Consider the following 15,366-nt stretch of genomic DNA (forward strand, 5'->3'; position numbering starts at 1 on the left):
TCCTCCCCAACAGACCTGTGGGGCACATGGGTGCAGGACCCCCCCTACTGAGTTGTCATAGCCTCCCTGGAGCCAAGAGTCGGCATCCCCTCAGGACAGGTCTGGAAGGTGAGGCCCAGATGGGGCAATGGCTTGTGGGGAGTGGTGGGAGCCAGAGATGGGAGAAACTCGGCTGAGAGGGTGTGGTGGTGGTGGGGGGGGGCTGTTCACCCGACGGCTCAGGTTGATATTCCTGCAGTGATGAAGAGAAGCAGCCAGGGAAGGCTGGACTGCCTCCAGTCACGTGGGGGTACTCTAAGGCTCAGAGACCCGTAGGGCAACGCCAGTTGCCCCCAGGCTCTCAGCGCGCCCTGTGGCCCCTCGGCCGGCCCAGCCCTGGGGGCAGTTTTCTCTCTTACTGTAAAGCTGGGGAAAGGGGAGGTTGCAGCCTGTCCTTCCCGGACATCCGTGTCTTCCTCCAGGGGGGCAGAACCCACCCCACAGCCAGCGGGGTTGCCAAGGAGGACGTGTCCATGCATCACTTGGCGATGTAATGAATCCCGCTGAAGCACCCCTCAGGGCAGCCAGCTCGGGACAAATGAGGCCATGCCTGGTAAACTGAGGCGGGGGTGCACAGGTGCGGCCGCCGCTCTTCGAGTTTCGGCTGCCTCCCGCTGCACCCCGGCCTGGCGGGCGGCTCTGAGCGCCGGCCAGGAGGCTTGCGCGCAGCTACCCCTTTCCCAGCGAGCTTCGCGGCCTTTGCCTCTCCTCCCCCGACCTCTCCAGGGCTGTCTACCCACCCCCCGCCCCCCCCACCTCCTCCGGCCAGGCCGCTGCCTTCCTAGCGGCCCCGGCTCTCTCTTTACCGCCCCTTGCCCAGCCCTGCCTGCCTCTGTGCCCTGCGGCACGTCGCGGCCCGCGGCTCCCGCTTCTGCCGGCCGCTCTCCGCGCACGTCTCGGCGTCCGTGGCACCCCCACCCCTGTCTCGCATCTTGTGTGGCCTCGCCGTTTCGCGCTGGCCCCTCTCACCTCGGTCTCGAGCCCTCCGCTCCCACCTCTGGGGTCCGGTCCCCGAGCTCTCCGGCTCTCTCCTTCCTGGGAGTGCGCCTCGCCGGGTCCCCTCGGTCTGGTCGGCCCGCCCCTCGAGCGGCCCCCTCTCTCCCGCCTCCCTCCCGTCTCCGGCCTCCCTGGGGCTCTCGCCCTGGGGGTGGGGGTGGGGATGGGGGCGGCGGCGGCGGCGGCGGCGGCGGCGGCGCGGGGCGGGGCGGGGCGGCCGGGCGGGGCGGGGCGGGGCGGTGACGCGGGGCCGGCCGGGCAAGAGGCGCGGTGGCGCGGGGCGGGGGCGCAGTCCCGGGTCCGACCGGCCGAGCCCCGCGCGCCCCGCCCGCGCCCTGCGCCTCCGCCCCGGCCGGCCGGCGGGGGAGGGGGACATGAGCCGGCGCCCGCGCGCCGCCCGGAGCTGCGGGCCGGCCTAGAGCCCCGCGCGGGGCCCCCGCGCCCAGCCGCCACCGCCACCGAGCCGCGGGCGCCGCGATGCAGCGGCCTGGGGAGCCCGGCGCCGCGCGCTTCGGGCCGCCCGAGGGCTGCGCCGACCACCCGCCGCACCGCTACCGCAGCTTCATGATCGAGGAGATCCTCACCGAGCCGCCGGGGCCCAAGGGCGCCGCGCCCGCCGCCGCCGCCGCCGCCGCCGCGGGCGAGCTGCTCAAGTTCGGCGTGCAGGCGCTGCTGGCGGCGCGGCCCTTCCACAGCCACCTGGGTACGTGCGGGGCCGCGCGGGGTGGGGGTGGGGGAGGGAGAGGGACAGGCGCCTCGAGGTCGCCGCTCGGGGCAGGCGCCGGGCCGCGCACAGACCTGGCCGGCTGGAGGGGGGCGTCCGCTCTCCCCTTCGCCGCCGACCTGCGGCCTCCGGGCGCGGGCGCAGGACCGGACTGCTAATGTCTGACTGCGGGTCCGAGCGACCTCAGGCTTCGGGCTCCCGGGCCTCAGCCGCAGAGGGCTGGTCGGGAGTGGCCGCGGCTGCCCACGGCGGGGAAGCCGGACCTTTGGGGAAGAAGCCCGTGTCTCCGGGGGGCTGTGCTGGGGGCTGACGCCGGTGCCGGCGCCTCAGGTGGGAGCCCCGCGGCCTCTGCTGCAGCGCCCACGCCCCTGGGCCTGGCCTGGGGACCAGAGGCCTGGCTGTGAGCCGCTGCCCGCCTGGCCCTCCCCCTCCAGGTCGGCTGGGCCTCCTTGGGTCTGGAGCTGCCTGCTCCGGCCTTTTCTGACGCCGCGGGTCCTTCCTCTTCCTTGCTTGGCCGATCCTGCCTTTCCCTGCCGGTCCCTCTCCGAGGCACCCCTTCTTCTTCTGGCCCTCCCCCCCTGCCCCCGCCCCGTGGGCTTCTCCCTAAGGGGTCTGTCTGCCCATACCGCTCTCCCCTCCCCCCCATGGGCTTCTCTCTAAGGGGTCTGTCTGCCCTCCCTCTCCCACGGTCTCCCAGGGATCCTTTCTCCCCTCCCCACATTTGCCTCCACGCTGCCCGGCCCTCGCCTCCTCCAGCAGGGCGAGCCTGGGCCTCAGTGAGATGCCCACCCAGGCAGGACCCCCGCCCTGCAGACTGCCTTGCCCTGCACCCTTGACTCTGCAGCCGCTGCTCGGCCAGTGCACGGGGCAGCAGGGCCCGTTCGTTCATTCGTTCGTTCCAAGTCCAGCTCTGAGGCAGCCTCCCCGCTGCTCTTTGCAGTGCTGTTAACAATTCGTTTGAAGCGGGCAAAAAAGAAAAACCAATCATCACAGGACTAATGAAAAATGGAAAGGTCTTCACAGGAAGAGTCTAAACAGAGAAAACAGGAAGGGTACTTTCCTGACTCGCGGGGTGCTCGGAGTTTCCCGGAAGCGCCCAGCCCCACCCCCGCTAAAGACCAGCCGCCTGCCCGCCGCGTGGCTGTTGTGCCCGGCCCAGGACGCCAGATGCGCTCACTCATTTGACAAACATCTTGTTTCGGCGGGGCCGCAGCGATGCCGACTCGGTTGGGGCAAACGCTCGCCCTTCTCTTTGCCACTTCTTGCTTTCCTTTTCTGTGAAAGACACACACTGTGCTTCTCCCTGCCGAAACCTTGTGTGCATTGAGAATCCCAAAATCCCGGAGGCGGTTGGGGCCTGGGGAACGGCAACCAAAGGCGGGGGTGCGGGAGGTCCCCCCTCGCAGACTCCAGGGACGCTGGCTTTGAAAAGTGTCACCCTAGGCACGCGGCACAAATCGCGCTCTTTGTGACCGGGCAGGAAGGGTTTGTGCTGGGTGGCGCTGGCCAAGCGCACAGTGCTGGGGATCTTTAGGAGGGAGCAGGGCCCAAGCTGACCGGCTCCCCACTCTCTCTCCCTCCAGCCGTGCTGAAGGCGGAGCAGGCAGCGGTGTTTAAGTTCCCACTGGCGCCGCTCGGGTGCTCGGGGCTGGGTTCAGCGTTACTGGCCGCAGGGCCTGGACTGCCCGGCGCCCCCGGCACACCGCACCTGCCGCTTGAGCTGCAGCTCCGTGGGAAGCTGGAGACGCCCGGCACTGGGGAGCCGGGCACCAAGACCAAGAAGGGGCGTCGGAGCCGCACAGTGTTCACCGAGCTGCAGCTGATGGGCCTAGAGAAACGCTTCGAGAAGCAGAAGTACCTCTCCACGCCCGACAGGTAGCCTGGGTCCCGGCTGAGCCCGGCGGATGGTGGGAGGAGTCTACTTGCCCAGCTGAGGGTGCACCCTGCTCTTTCCAGAATAGATCTCGCGGAATCCCTGGGCCTGAGTCAGTTGCAGGTGAAGACGTGGTACCAGAACCGGAGGATGAAGTGGAAGAAAATAGTGAGTGTGCCTGTGGCTCTTCGCCCCTGGTTGGCGCCAGGCCCCTGTGCCCTCCAGGAGCCGCCCTCCTCTCTCCCCTCCCCACCTCCCCACCGCCTCCTAGACGTGGCACCAACCCTTCCGATTCCCTCCGCGGCTGGTGCTCGCAGGGACCCTCCCTGCTCTCTCCGCACCTCTGGGTGCCCAGCACAGCCCACAGTCCTTCGTGCTCCGCTGCGCCCCCAGGCTTCCTGGCAGCCTGAACCCCCAGGCCCAACCCTTCGGCTCAAATGGCCGCCATTTCCTGGGGCCAGGCGCGGCCTCAGATGGCCTGGTGGTGCCCGTGGGAAAGTGCCGGGCAGGCCCTGCCTGGGCACAGGGGAAGGAGTCCCGCTGCCTGGTCCCAGCTCACCGCAGTGCCGGCCCTTCCTCTGCACAGGTGCTGCAGGGCGGCGGCCTGGAGTCTCCCACCAAGCCCAAGGGGAGGCCCAAGAAGAACTCCATTCCCACGAGTGAGCAACTCACGGAGCAGGAGCGCGCCAAGGAGGCGGAGAGGCCGGCGGAGGCGCCAGGCGAGATCGTCGACAGGAGCCGCGAGGACTGAGCGTGCGAAGCAGCGAGCCGGGACCCCCGCGCTGCCGAGGCCCCCTCCGCGCGCGGGAAGCCGCGAGTAGGCCCTTCTGCGGCCCCGCCATTTGCTTTCTAAACGTTTCATTATTACCTTGAACGCGGACAGTTAGGGGCCAAGAAAGGACACAGAACCTGCAACTAAGCCCGGCCCCAGTGCGCTCCCCGGCCCGGGCCTGGAGACTCGCGTCTGGCGCGTGGCACGCCTGGGCCCGGAGCTCCGCGCGCATTCACGCCCCGCTCCTCTCCCGCACCCCCACCGGCCTCGGCCGGCCCCCCGCGTCCGGACGCCGCCGGCACACACCCGCTTCCGCGCGTCGGGGACTCAGCGGCCCGGCGCAGGCCACCACGGCCCGACAGGGCGCGCGGACACCCCGGTGGCTCTACACTGAGGCCGGGCCCCCGACGTCGCTGGGGCTCCTACCCCTCTCTTGCGAAGACAGTGATTTTTTTCCAATAAAATATTTTATGACACAGCCGGGCTTGATGAAGGGGTCTCTGAGTCCGCGGGGCTAGGGGAGGGTGGTCGCGGCAAAGTAGGAGGGACACTTGCAGTGCCTCCTGAAACATCCTTTCCCCGGGCTACGTGGAAGCGAACCGTGACCTGCCCCACGGGCTCGGACTGGGCACGGCAGGCGGCCGGGTTGCAGCAGGATTCCTGGAACCGCTTCGGCTTGGTGTGAGGGGCGGGGGTGAGCCTCCGCCCCTTTCCTCCAGCCCAGGGCGCCGGCAGTAGCAGCCACGCTACGCGGGAGCCCCAGGCCACCGCGGAGCTCGCTCGGGAAGTGTCCCGGGGCTGGGAGCGGCCTCTGGTTGTTGGTTCAAGAACCGCTCAGTGAGGTCCTCGACGTGGTCCCGGCCAGGTCTTCACGAGGCAGACAGGACGCCCGGGATCCAAGGCTCACGCAGAGGCGCGCCACCTGCGCAGCCCTGCCTCCCGGTCTTCACGTTTTGCGCGGCACACGCCGAGCGGCGGCGCCTAGCCCCGAGGTCCCGCTCCGGGCAGCGAGGGCACCTGACCCAGCCACAGGACGGGGAGCGCAGGGCGCGCTCTCCAGGGGTGGGGCTTGGAGGCGTGTGTCCGCGGGCGCCCTCTTCTACCCGAAGGCTTCGGTGGACTTCTCTCCCTCTAGGCTGGGCTGGGCACGCCAGTGGGTTCCTGCCCATGCACTTCTCACCAGGACGACGACCAGAGTCTAGGGGTGGACAGATGGCCACTTCGCTGGTTACAGCTCAGAGAGAGACTGCATTTTGGCCCTGCAGAATTCCAAGTGGGACCAGGATTTAACCAGGCCCTCCTGGAGCAGCTACGGGGGACAGAGGAACATCCTATCCACGTTCAGGTTTTGGGTCTCCCGAATGTGAAAACGACAGTTTTGGCCTCCACCTGTGGTGGCGACGGCTGCCTTTCAAATTGTGACTTAATCGTTCCTTGGTGAAACCAGCGCTTAGTTTTCTGGTCCCTGAGCATCGCAGGCGTCGGGTTAAGGCCGGGAGGAGTAAGAGAGTGGGTTCTTTCTGAGGACCGCAGGCAATTCTCCGTGCGCCCCAGCCCTGCCCGGTCTCAAGGAAACCAGCTCGCACTCAAAGGCTCAATCTTGCAAACAGCTTCCAGCCTACTCGCTCGCCAGCGTCTCCGAGGCGCCCCCAAAACCCGGTGTACCGCTGCGCCCCCAATCCCTTCCGGCCCTGAGGGTCACCCCTGGTTGGCTCCCTGCGGCGGTGGGCGGTAACCTTCCTGCACCCAGCCGGGCCAGTCAAGCCTGCACGCCGCTCCGTTTCCTTCTCTCCACTTCAAAGGGAAGGGAAGGTCCCACCAGTTTTGTCCCCGGGTGCTCCCAGGGCGCAAATTCCAGCTACGGCCCCTGTTCAGCGGCGCGGAGCTGTATGAGGAAGGAGGGTCCAAGAGAAGAGAAGGAGACGTTCTGACCCACTCCTCGAAGTCGCTGCTGGGGCCCTCGGTTGGACTCGTTCTGAGGAATGCGACCTTGGGCAGACTGCCTTGCGCTTCCGCGGCGTATCCCCAAGGCAGCCCCCTTACCGGACTGCAGGATAGGGCCGCGGGGGACGAGGGCTTGGGGCGGGGGGCATCCGGCCGGACCGGGCGCCAGAGCACAGGGGCCCGTACTGCAGAGACGATAGCCCCTCCAGGCGCAGATGGGGAGCCTGTTCGGGCACTGCTGTCGAGAGGTCACTAGCCGGTCAGAGGGGGAGCTGGGCCCCCAGTGCGGGCGGGGGTGGGAGGGTTCCTTGTCACTGCCTGTGTAGCTGTGGGCCTGGGAGTGGGCGACCGCAGCAGGCCTGGCACCCGTGGTGCGTTCCTTGCCCTGGGGACCCCGGGAGGGAGCTCAGCCCTTCCCGGAGAAGAGGAGGCGCCGCAGCCACGACGTGTCCACGGCGCCCCAGACTTGGCGCGCAGCCCGCCGCCCGCAGAGCCGCGACTCCAGGGAAAGGGCCGCACCGCGCCCCCTCCCCCCTCCACGGAGGTGACGCGGTGCCACCCCGCGCGGAGGCCCCTCCTCCCCCACCCGGCAGCGCGCGCCCCTCCGAGGAGGCCCGGCGGCAGGAGGGACGGCCCCCTAGCCCCCTCGCCGCTCCCGGCCGCACCGTTCTCGGTCGGCTCCGCCCCAAGGTCCTGGGAAACACAGCCCCGGGACTGCGCTGGGGACGAGGTCGCGGCCGCGCCTGGGGCGCCCCGGGCCGGCGGCCGGGGGAGGGAGCGCGCTCCGGCGTCTCGCGAGAGCCGTGCCCTGGGATGGGGGACGGGGGGAGCGGCGGCCGCATCCCGGACCCTCTCGGCGGGAAGGGCCGAGGCCGCCCGCTGGCTGAGCGTCTCCGGATTAGCCTGGCGGCCGCGCTCCGCAACCGCCGCCAAATTTGCGCTCTGTGCTTATAGGGCAGGGGAAGGGGGTCGGCGGGGCTGGGCGGTAGGGGAGACATCGGGGGAGGGTCTGCGAGGGGCCGAGGGAGGGATGCGGGATGGTGACCCTGACCCTGAGCCCGTCGCTCTGGCCCGTGCCAGCGGGAGCCTAGCTCGGGCGGCACACAGGAGCGTTTGGGGACAGGGTGGTCCCATCGGGGCGGGCCTGGGGCCGGCAGCCAGTCCCCTGGCCCGGGAAGTGACAGGTGCAGCCAGGAGTGGGGGCTCCCCACCCTCCCCGTGCCACACCACTTTGTAAGATATTAAGTTTACTCTGGCTTAACCCTTTCCCGGTTCGGAGTTCTCCTGGAGAACTGCTGGTGGGAACCCTTAAGTCAGAAGAGAAGGGCGTGCCGGGCGGCGCTTAACCAGCCGGTGTGAAGTTTGTGCCTCCTGGAGGGAGGGCGCTCCTTACCGTACCCAGGAGCAGACGGAAGAGGGAGCGGAGCCGGCCTCTCCTCCTGAACTCGGCACCGCTGCCTCACCTTCCAGGGGCTGCAGGGGGGAGGAGACACCAGGCAGCCCCTTCACCGTCGGGTTGCCCCTCTGCCTGATTTTCTTGCCACACTCAAGAGGGGCTCCTGCCTCAAAGTGACATCTCTGGTTCCACGTCGAGGTCCAGAGAGGATCCCAGCAGACCCAGGAAGCCTCTGCCCCCAAAGCCCCTCCAGGAGCCGGAGGGGTTCTCCCCCGCCTCCACCTGCCCCTGGCCTGGGCTCTCCGAGCTGAAGGAAATTTCTCAAACGCCACCTCCCCATCCCCACTTTAGGGAGTAAGGGAGGCTTACTCCCTGCCAGTGAGTTGGGGAAAAAGGTGGCCACAGAGACAGGACTATGCATGCGGAGTCAGCTTGGCTCTGGGCCAGCCTCTCTGCTGGCCCGCTCCCTGGGTCACTGGACACACGGATGCAGTGAAAAGTAGATCTTCCTGTGTCTGCAGTAAGGCCCCCGGGAGGCACCCCCTGGCCTGACTCTGCAGGAGGCCTCTCCCTTGTGTGACTTCAAAGGTCCCCTTTTCCTAGTTCTCACACCCTGTCACTGAATCTCATCAAATTTAAGACAGCATCTTCCCTTTCCTGAAATCTGAGTTCATATGACAGTTGGGGGAGAGGTGTCCCAGGCACTGTGGGTCCTGGGGTCTGCAGGATGTGACTGTCCCCGCAGCAACGGCCCTGACCCTCAATGGAGAAAGCCAGGAAGCTTCCTAGAGCAGCAGGGGAGGGGGAGACCTTCCTGGAGGTTCAGGGAGATACAGGCAGAGGCCAAGAAGCACAGGGCTTTGGCTGTGGGAGGTCATGGATTCAGAAGCAGTTCTGACCTCAGAGAGGTTTTCCAAATACCTCAAGCCATTGATTTCCTTGATAGTTTCCTTTTTATGTAAACTCAGTAGTGACCTGTGAAAAAAAATCAATGTCTTAATAGGCCCCCAAAGAGATCTTTGAGTAAGTATAACATAAAAATTCTGATGACATAAAAACATCGGGTGATGGCTACATTGTCAATGTCCTCACAAACTTTTCTTTCTTAGTGCTTCCAGAAATATCGGTGTCTGCCTTTGGTGGCATGGTGGACTGACTCTAATATCAACCAAGCACTTCCTCGGACCATTCATTCATTTAGCAAAGCAGTTACTGAGTGTGGCAGGCAGTTCCCAGCGCGCGACACAAGCCCACCCACTATGTTGATCCAGTGACAGCCCAGTAAGGTATGTACCTTACTCCTATTTTACAGACAAAGTTCAGAGATGTTAGGCAACTTGCCCAGGGACACACAGCTATTAGCAGAATTCAGATCTGACTTCACCTCTGTGGGCCTCCACTGCGCTTTGCCCAGCAGCCTGGAGGTTCAGCTCGGGGTGTTGCGGGTGCCTTAGGGTCCCCTGCAGCCCCTGCCTGCCCGGAATGAGTTTGTGCACTTGTTCACTAAGTATTTATTAAATGCCTGTTGTGTGCCAGGCACTGTGCTAGGCGAGGGGCACGCAGCCTCTGACCCAAGGACCTCATGTTGGGGGTGAGGGCGCTTGGGTAAACCTCAAAGAAGGCACAATTAAACCTACAAGATGGTTTCAGGGAGTGACCAACGTCTTATAGAAAATAAAGCAGGTGATAGGCAATGAGTGGGGTGGGGGCTTTGGTCAGCATGGTCAGAGAGGATCTCTGTCCCTGGGCTGATCCTTCAGTTGAGACCTGAAGGAAAGCATGCCAAGCAGCAGGCGTGCAAGGGTCCTGAGGCAGTTAGGAGTTTGGCCAGGGTGGAGGAGGCAAGTGTGGAGAGGTGGTCAAGGGTAGTGGGTAAGGGGGCGAGGAGGTGGGCCCAGGCGCTAGCCGGAAGGCGGCATCCGGGCTCCCTCCGCCCTGCAGCTCTAGCAGCCCCCGGGTCGGCGCCTCCGCCAGTCCAGCCCCTCAAAACTCGCCGCGCGGCCGCCAGAGCCCCGCGGCAGCTCCGCCTCCACCAGGCAATTTGCTTTTTTTTTTTTTTTTTCATAAGGATGCAATTTTCTGCGTGCTTTAAGGACATTAGAAGGGCGTTTGACTGACGCGCCATGCGAAACGCATTAGCGAGGCTAGCGGCGCTGTGCGCAGGAGGCGGCGCGGCGCGGGGCAGGGGCAGGTGGAGGCGGGGGCGGGCCCTGGGGACCGCGGAGGGCGGGGCGGAAAGATGCCGGGACACAGGAGCGACTGAGAAAGAGACGTGCAGAGATCGGAGATGCAGAAACGGACCCCAAATGTGGAAGCGTCTGAGCGAGAGGGGGCGAAAGAGAGGGTGGGAGTGGGCGCCGTGGGCGAAGCAGCCTCGAGCTGGGCAGGGGCGGGAGGAGGACGGGAAAGGGCCCGCAGGAGAGGGAGGTGGGGGAAGGCGGCAGACTTGGAGGAGGGGACAGGAAGGAGGGGACCGCAGGCACGGGGCTCTCTCCGGGCCCCTGTCCCCAGACCTCCGGACAAGCGTGTGCACAAAAGTGACGGTGGGCGGCGGCGCCCGGCGGGGAACACGCAAAGCGGCCTCGGGCGCCTTTGCCCGCAGCTCCCTCACTGTTTGAGCTTCTCAAAGGCGCCAGACTCCCTTCTTCCCCGGGCCTGTGGCGCCCAGCGCGCAGCTCTAGCCGCCCTGCCTTGTTGGCGGGCGCTCCTTTCCGCTCGGTCCCGTGCGTTCGCTGGGGTCTGTGTTGGGACCCCGCGCCCCAGCCCCGCACAGCCTCAGGGCCCCCAGTGGCTGCTGCCCCGCGCCTGGCATCCTCCCCAGCACCAGGAACCCTGGATTTGCGGCCAGGCGGACGTGGCTTCAGACCTGGATTTTGTTGGGGCCGGCACCCACTGCAGATGCCCGGCAAACTCTCCGGGAGGACACGCGGCTGGGCCCTCTCCCCTCGCCGGGGTCTCTGCGGTGCTCCTCCTTTCCGTCTGGGCGGGGGTGTGCGGGCTGGCGTGGGCGGGGTGGGCTCCGGAGCCCTACGCCCTGCCTCTTCCAGCGTGCTGCCTGAGCACGTGGTGCTGGAGCTCGGGGCCCATCACCCCGCAGCCTTGGAGTCCAGCTGGAGCCCACGGCCCTCCTGGGCTCCTAAGTGGGCCACACGCCGCGTCCACGCTCGTCCGAGCAGCCGTGCCCTGCGCCGCCTGGGTTACTGCTCAGGGGGTGGTCTCGAAGCCCTCAGAAACGGAGGCTACCGAGGTCCTTTCACAGGTGAGGAGCCGGCAGCTCGGGAGAGGGGTGACTTGCCTCTATTTCCAGCCGGTTCCGAATCGTCCACTCCAGGGGGTTCCTATGAAGGGTTAGCTGCGAGTGAGGGAAGGAGCTGGCTCCGTGGTTACGGACACGGGTTCTGAGCCGGGTTGCCTGACTTCACCACTTGTTAGCTGTGTGACCCATTCTCTCTGTGCCTCAGTTTCCCACTCTTTAAAAGGGGGACCAGTGGGGCGCCTGGGCGGCTCAGTCAGCTGAATGTCCGACTTCGGCTCAGGTCATGATCTCGCGGTTCGTGGGTTCGAGCCCCGTGGAGGTCTCTGTGCTGACCTCTCAGAGCCTGGAGCCTGCTTGGGATTCTGTGTCTCCTTCTCCCTCTGCTCCTCCCCCCCTCGCACTCTGTCTCTCTCGAGAAAATGACTAAACATAAAAAGAGAAACATTAAAAAACATTTTTAAATGGGGACCAATATTAAAACCTCATACCCTCCTTGAGGTGCCTGATGGCTCAGGCGAGGGGGATTTCCCCACAAAGGACTTTAGGAGTTAGCATGAGGGTAGGAGGTGGTGTGGGTGCCCTGTCTCAGGGGGTGTGGGAGCTGCTGGGTGTCAGCAGGGAAGCGGCCCTCCCCTGGCTCTCCCCCACCCCACAAGTCATCACTGGCACTTCCCAGGTTTGAGACGTCGTCAGTGGATGGGGTCTGGCTGTCCACCTCGCTCACCCCTGCACCCCTATTTCTGGGACGGTGCCTGGGGACATGCTGAGTGCACAAGAAACGTCTGTGGGCCCGAGGCCACTTACAGGCAGGGAGGCCCTGGGGCAAACCCCCACTGTGTGCTGCGGGTGCATGTGAAGGTCTCACATGACAAAAGGTCGCCTGACCTCTGCCCCGCCAGGCTCTAGAACACGATGTCCCTCCTCCCAGGGCCTTGTGCTGGTGGGCTGAGACAGGGCAGGGTGATGGGCAGGCCCCTGGCAGTCTGGGTGTGGCCCGGGGAGGAATCCACTCGCTGGGAGGGGGGAGGAGCTGCTGGGTCTCAGGTCCCGCTAATTCCTGTGCTTATTCTCTGTCAGCCCCCACACCTCGTCCCAGCAAGCTCACCCCTGCATACCTCCTCTGAACACACTCTTCCTGTCCCCCTGGTGGGGCCCACGCTGTCCGGGCGCCCACCCTCCAGAGCTGTGGCTGCCTCCTGTGACCATGGCACCACTTCTGCTCCTCCTCCGTCGGCCAACCAGATGCTTTCCGAAACAGCCTCTCCACAGCGCTCCCTGACTTCGTCCCTGTCTGGGTGGGTGCCTCCAGGCTGTGGGCAGACACCATCAGGCCTGCAGTGAACGAATGAATGATGGCCCGGGTCTAGGCCATCAGCGCTGGCTGAGGCCTTCTGTGGCCACTAGCCCCTCCCTCCCTCCTGGGAGCTCGCACCCCAGGCCCCCAGCGTGTGGCCCCAGCAGCAGCTGCGGGAGTTGCTGGGTGAGCATGGCCCCTGACTCCCAGTTGCCCCCATTGGGAACTTGCTGGAAAACACACGCTCTGTCCTCTGTAACATGCACAGGGCGGGTACCTCAGAGGTCAGGAGGGGTAACCACAGAAGCCGTCCCCCTGATGGCTCGCTGTGTTACTGGGGCTCTGCTAGGATTGTGTTTGAACAATGGGGTTTAAGACTGTCGGGATGTAACAGATGCTTTCTGAGGACCCCTTCCAGCTCAGAGCTTCTGGAATCCTTCATGTCCATCCACCTTCAGGCTCTGCTGGTTCTGCTGACCGGTCAGCAGCCACCCTGCTGTATGCAGGGGAGCGGGAAGGACTCAGAGGGCGGGGAGGGGAGGGGAGGAAGCAGAGAAGGACACCAGCACTGCCCTCCTGTCTGGGCTGTGTGCTGCTAACAGTTCAGAGTCTTCTGAACATGCGCCTGCACTTCCTGCTGCCCAAGCACATCTTGTGTGTTGTGAGAAAGCAGACTGCCAGGAGCCCTTCTAAAGATGGCAGCCTGGGGGTACGTGTGTGGCACTTTCGGTGGAGCATCCAACTTTGGCTCAGGTCATGACCTCATGGCTCGTAGGTTGGAGCCTATGTCGGGGTGTGTGCTGAAAGCTCGGAGCCTGGAGCCTGCTTCGGATTCTGTGTTTCCCTCTCTCTCACTGCCCCCCTCCCTCTAAAATAAACATTACAAAAAATTAAAAATAAATAAAGACAGGCAGCCTGTTTCTTTGTAGGCGGTGGGGAGGGAGGACACAGTAGGCACGTCAAAGGGCTCTGTGAGAGCCTGCATGCTCTGAGCATCTGCCATCCATCCATCCATCCATCCATCCCCCATCCACCCATCCATCCCCTTTCCATCTCCCATGCATGCATGCATCCATCCCCCATCCATCTATCCCCCATCTATCCATCCACCCATCCCCCATCCATCCATCCATCCCCCATCCATCTCCCATGCATGCATGCCCCACCCATCCATCCATTCCCCATCAATCTCCCATGCATACATCCATCCATCCCCCATCCATCCAGACCCCACCCATCCATCCATCCTTCCATCCATTCCCCATCCATCCCCTATCCACCTCCTATCCATCCAACCATCCACCCATCCATCCATCTCCCATACATGCATGCATGCATCCATCCATCCCCCATGCATGCATGCCCCACCCATCCATCCATCCATCCCCATCCATTCCCCATCCATCCATCCATCCATCCATCCATCCATCCCCCATCAAACTCCCATGCATGCATCCATCCATCCTCATCCATCCACGCCCCATCCATCCATCCATCCATCCCCATCCACCCCCATCCACCTCCCAGCCATACCCCATCCATCTATCCATCCCCATCCACCCCCCATCCACCTCCCATCCATCCATGCATCCATCCCCCATCCATCCATCCATCCATCCATCCATCTTCCATCCATTCCCATGCATGCATGCATGCATCCATCCATCCCCATCCATTCCCCACCCATCCATCCATCCATCCATCCATCCATCCATCCCCCATCAAACTCCCATGCATGCATCCATCCATCCTCATCCATCCACGCCCCATCCATCCATCCATCCCCATCCACCCCCATCCACCTCCCATCCATACCCCATCCATCTATCCATCCCCATCCACCCCCCATCCACCTCCCATCCATCCATGCATCCATCCCCCATCCATCCATCCATCCATCCATTCATCTTCCATCCATTCCCATGCATGCATGCATGCATCCATCCATCCATCCCCATCCATTCCCCACCCATCCCCATCCATCATCCATCCTCCATCCATCCCCCATGCATGCATGCCCCACCCATCCATCCATCCCTCATCAATCTCCCATGCATGCATCCATCCAGGCCCCATCCATCCATCCATCCATTCCCCATCCATCCCCCACCCATCCAGCCAGCCAGCCATCCCCCATCCATCCACCCATCCCCCATCCATCCATCCATCCATCCAGGCCCCATCCATCTATCCATCCATCCAGGCCCCATACATCCATTCCCCATACATCCCCCACCCATCCATCCAGCCACCCCCATCCATCCATCTATCTCCATCCACCCCCCATTCATCTATCCATCCATCCATCCACCCCCATCCATCTACCCATCCAGGCCCCATCCATCCATCCTTCATCCATCCATCCATCCATCCATCCAACCCCATCCAACCCCCATCCATCCATCCCCATCCATCCATCCATCCATCCATCCCCCATCCATCCATCCATCCCCATCCATCCATCCATCCATCCATCCCCATCCATCCCCCATCCATCCATCCCCATCCATCCATCCACCCATCCATTCATCCATCCATCCATCCCCCATCCTCGCCCCATTTATCCATCCATACATCCACTCATCCATCCCCCATCCATCCATCCATCCCCCATCCATCTATCCATCCATCCATCCATCCCCCATCCACCTCCCATCCATCCCCCATCCATCCATCCATCCAGGCATCCACAACCTCACAGCCTGCTTTGATTCTGCAACAAGAAGGTACTTATGCCTATCTGCACATGTATGTGCAGAGCACCATTATTCCCAATAACTAGAAGGTAGAAATGACCCAAATATCCATCAATGGAGAATGGATAAGGAAAATGAGGTATATCCATACAATAGAATAGTATTTAGCCCTAAAAATGAGGAAATTCTGACACATGCTACTGCCTGGATGAACCCTGAGGGCTCTATCGCTGAGTGAAATAATCCCATCACAAAAGGACATATCCTGTACGATTCCACTCATCTGAGGGACCCACAGCAGTCAGATCCATAGAGACAGAAAGGACAGGGGTACCAGGGGCTGGAGGCGGGCAGTGGGGAGTTAGTACTTCATCAG

At 63.8% G+C, this 15,366-nt stretch overlaps 1 protein-coding gene across 1 annotated transcript; it reads left to right on the plus strand.

Annotated features, from left to right (window-relative positions):
- Positions 1–1,512: 1,512 nt before the first annotated feature.
- On the plus strand, positions 1,513–4,696 carry BARX1 (BARX homeobox 1). Its single transcript, XM_047829711.1, has 4 exons — positions 1,513–1,738; positions 3,343–3,634; positions 3,716–3,800; positions 4,219–4,696. Exons 1-4 carry the CDS (start codon positions 1,513–1,515, stop codon positions 4,381–4,383), a joined length of 768 nt encoding a protein of 255 aa, XP_047685667.1. The 3' UTR covers positions 4,384–4,696.
- The last annotated feature ends 10,670 nt before the right edge of the window (positions 4,697–15,366 follow it).

Source organism: Prionailurus viverrinus, chromosome D4, assembly GCF_022837055.1.
Source record: "Prionailurus viverrinus isolate Anna chromosome D4, UM_Priviv_1.0, whole genome shotgun sequence".
In the NCBI taxonomy this organism is placed as follows: Eukaryota; Metazoa; Chordata; class Mammalia; order Carnivora; family Felidae; genus Prionailurus; species Prionailurus viverrinus.

Excerpts from the sequence above, each read along its gene's own strand:
- BARX1 (XM_047829711.1), top strand. The coding sequence starts at position 1,513 with ATGCAGCGGCCTGGGGAGCCCGGCGCCGCGCGCTTCGGGCCGCCCGAG. Across the intron at positions 1,739-3,342 it reads GCCCTTCCACAGCCACCTGG|CCGTGCTGAAGGCGGAGCAG; the intron begins GTACGTGCGGGG and ends CTCTCCCTCCAG. Across the intron at positions 3,801-4,218 it reads GGATGAAGTGGAAGAAAATA|GTGCTGCAGGGCGGCGGCCT; the intron begins GTGAGTGTGCCT and ends TCCTCTGCACAG.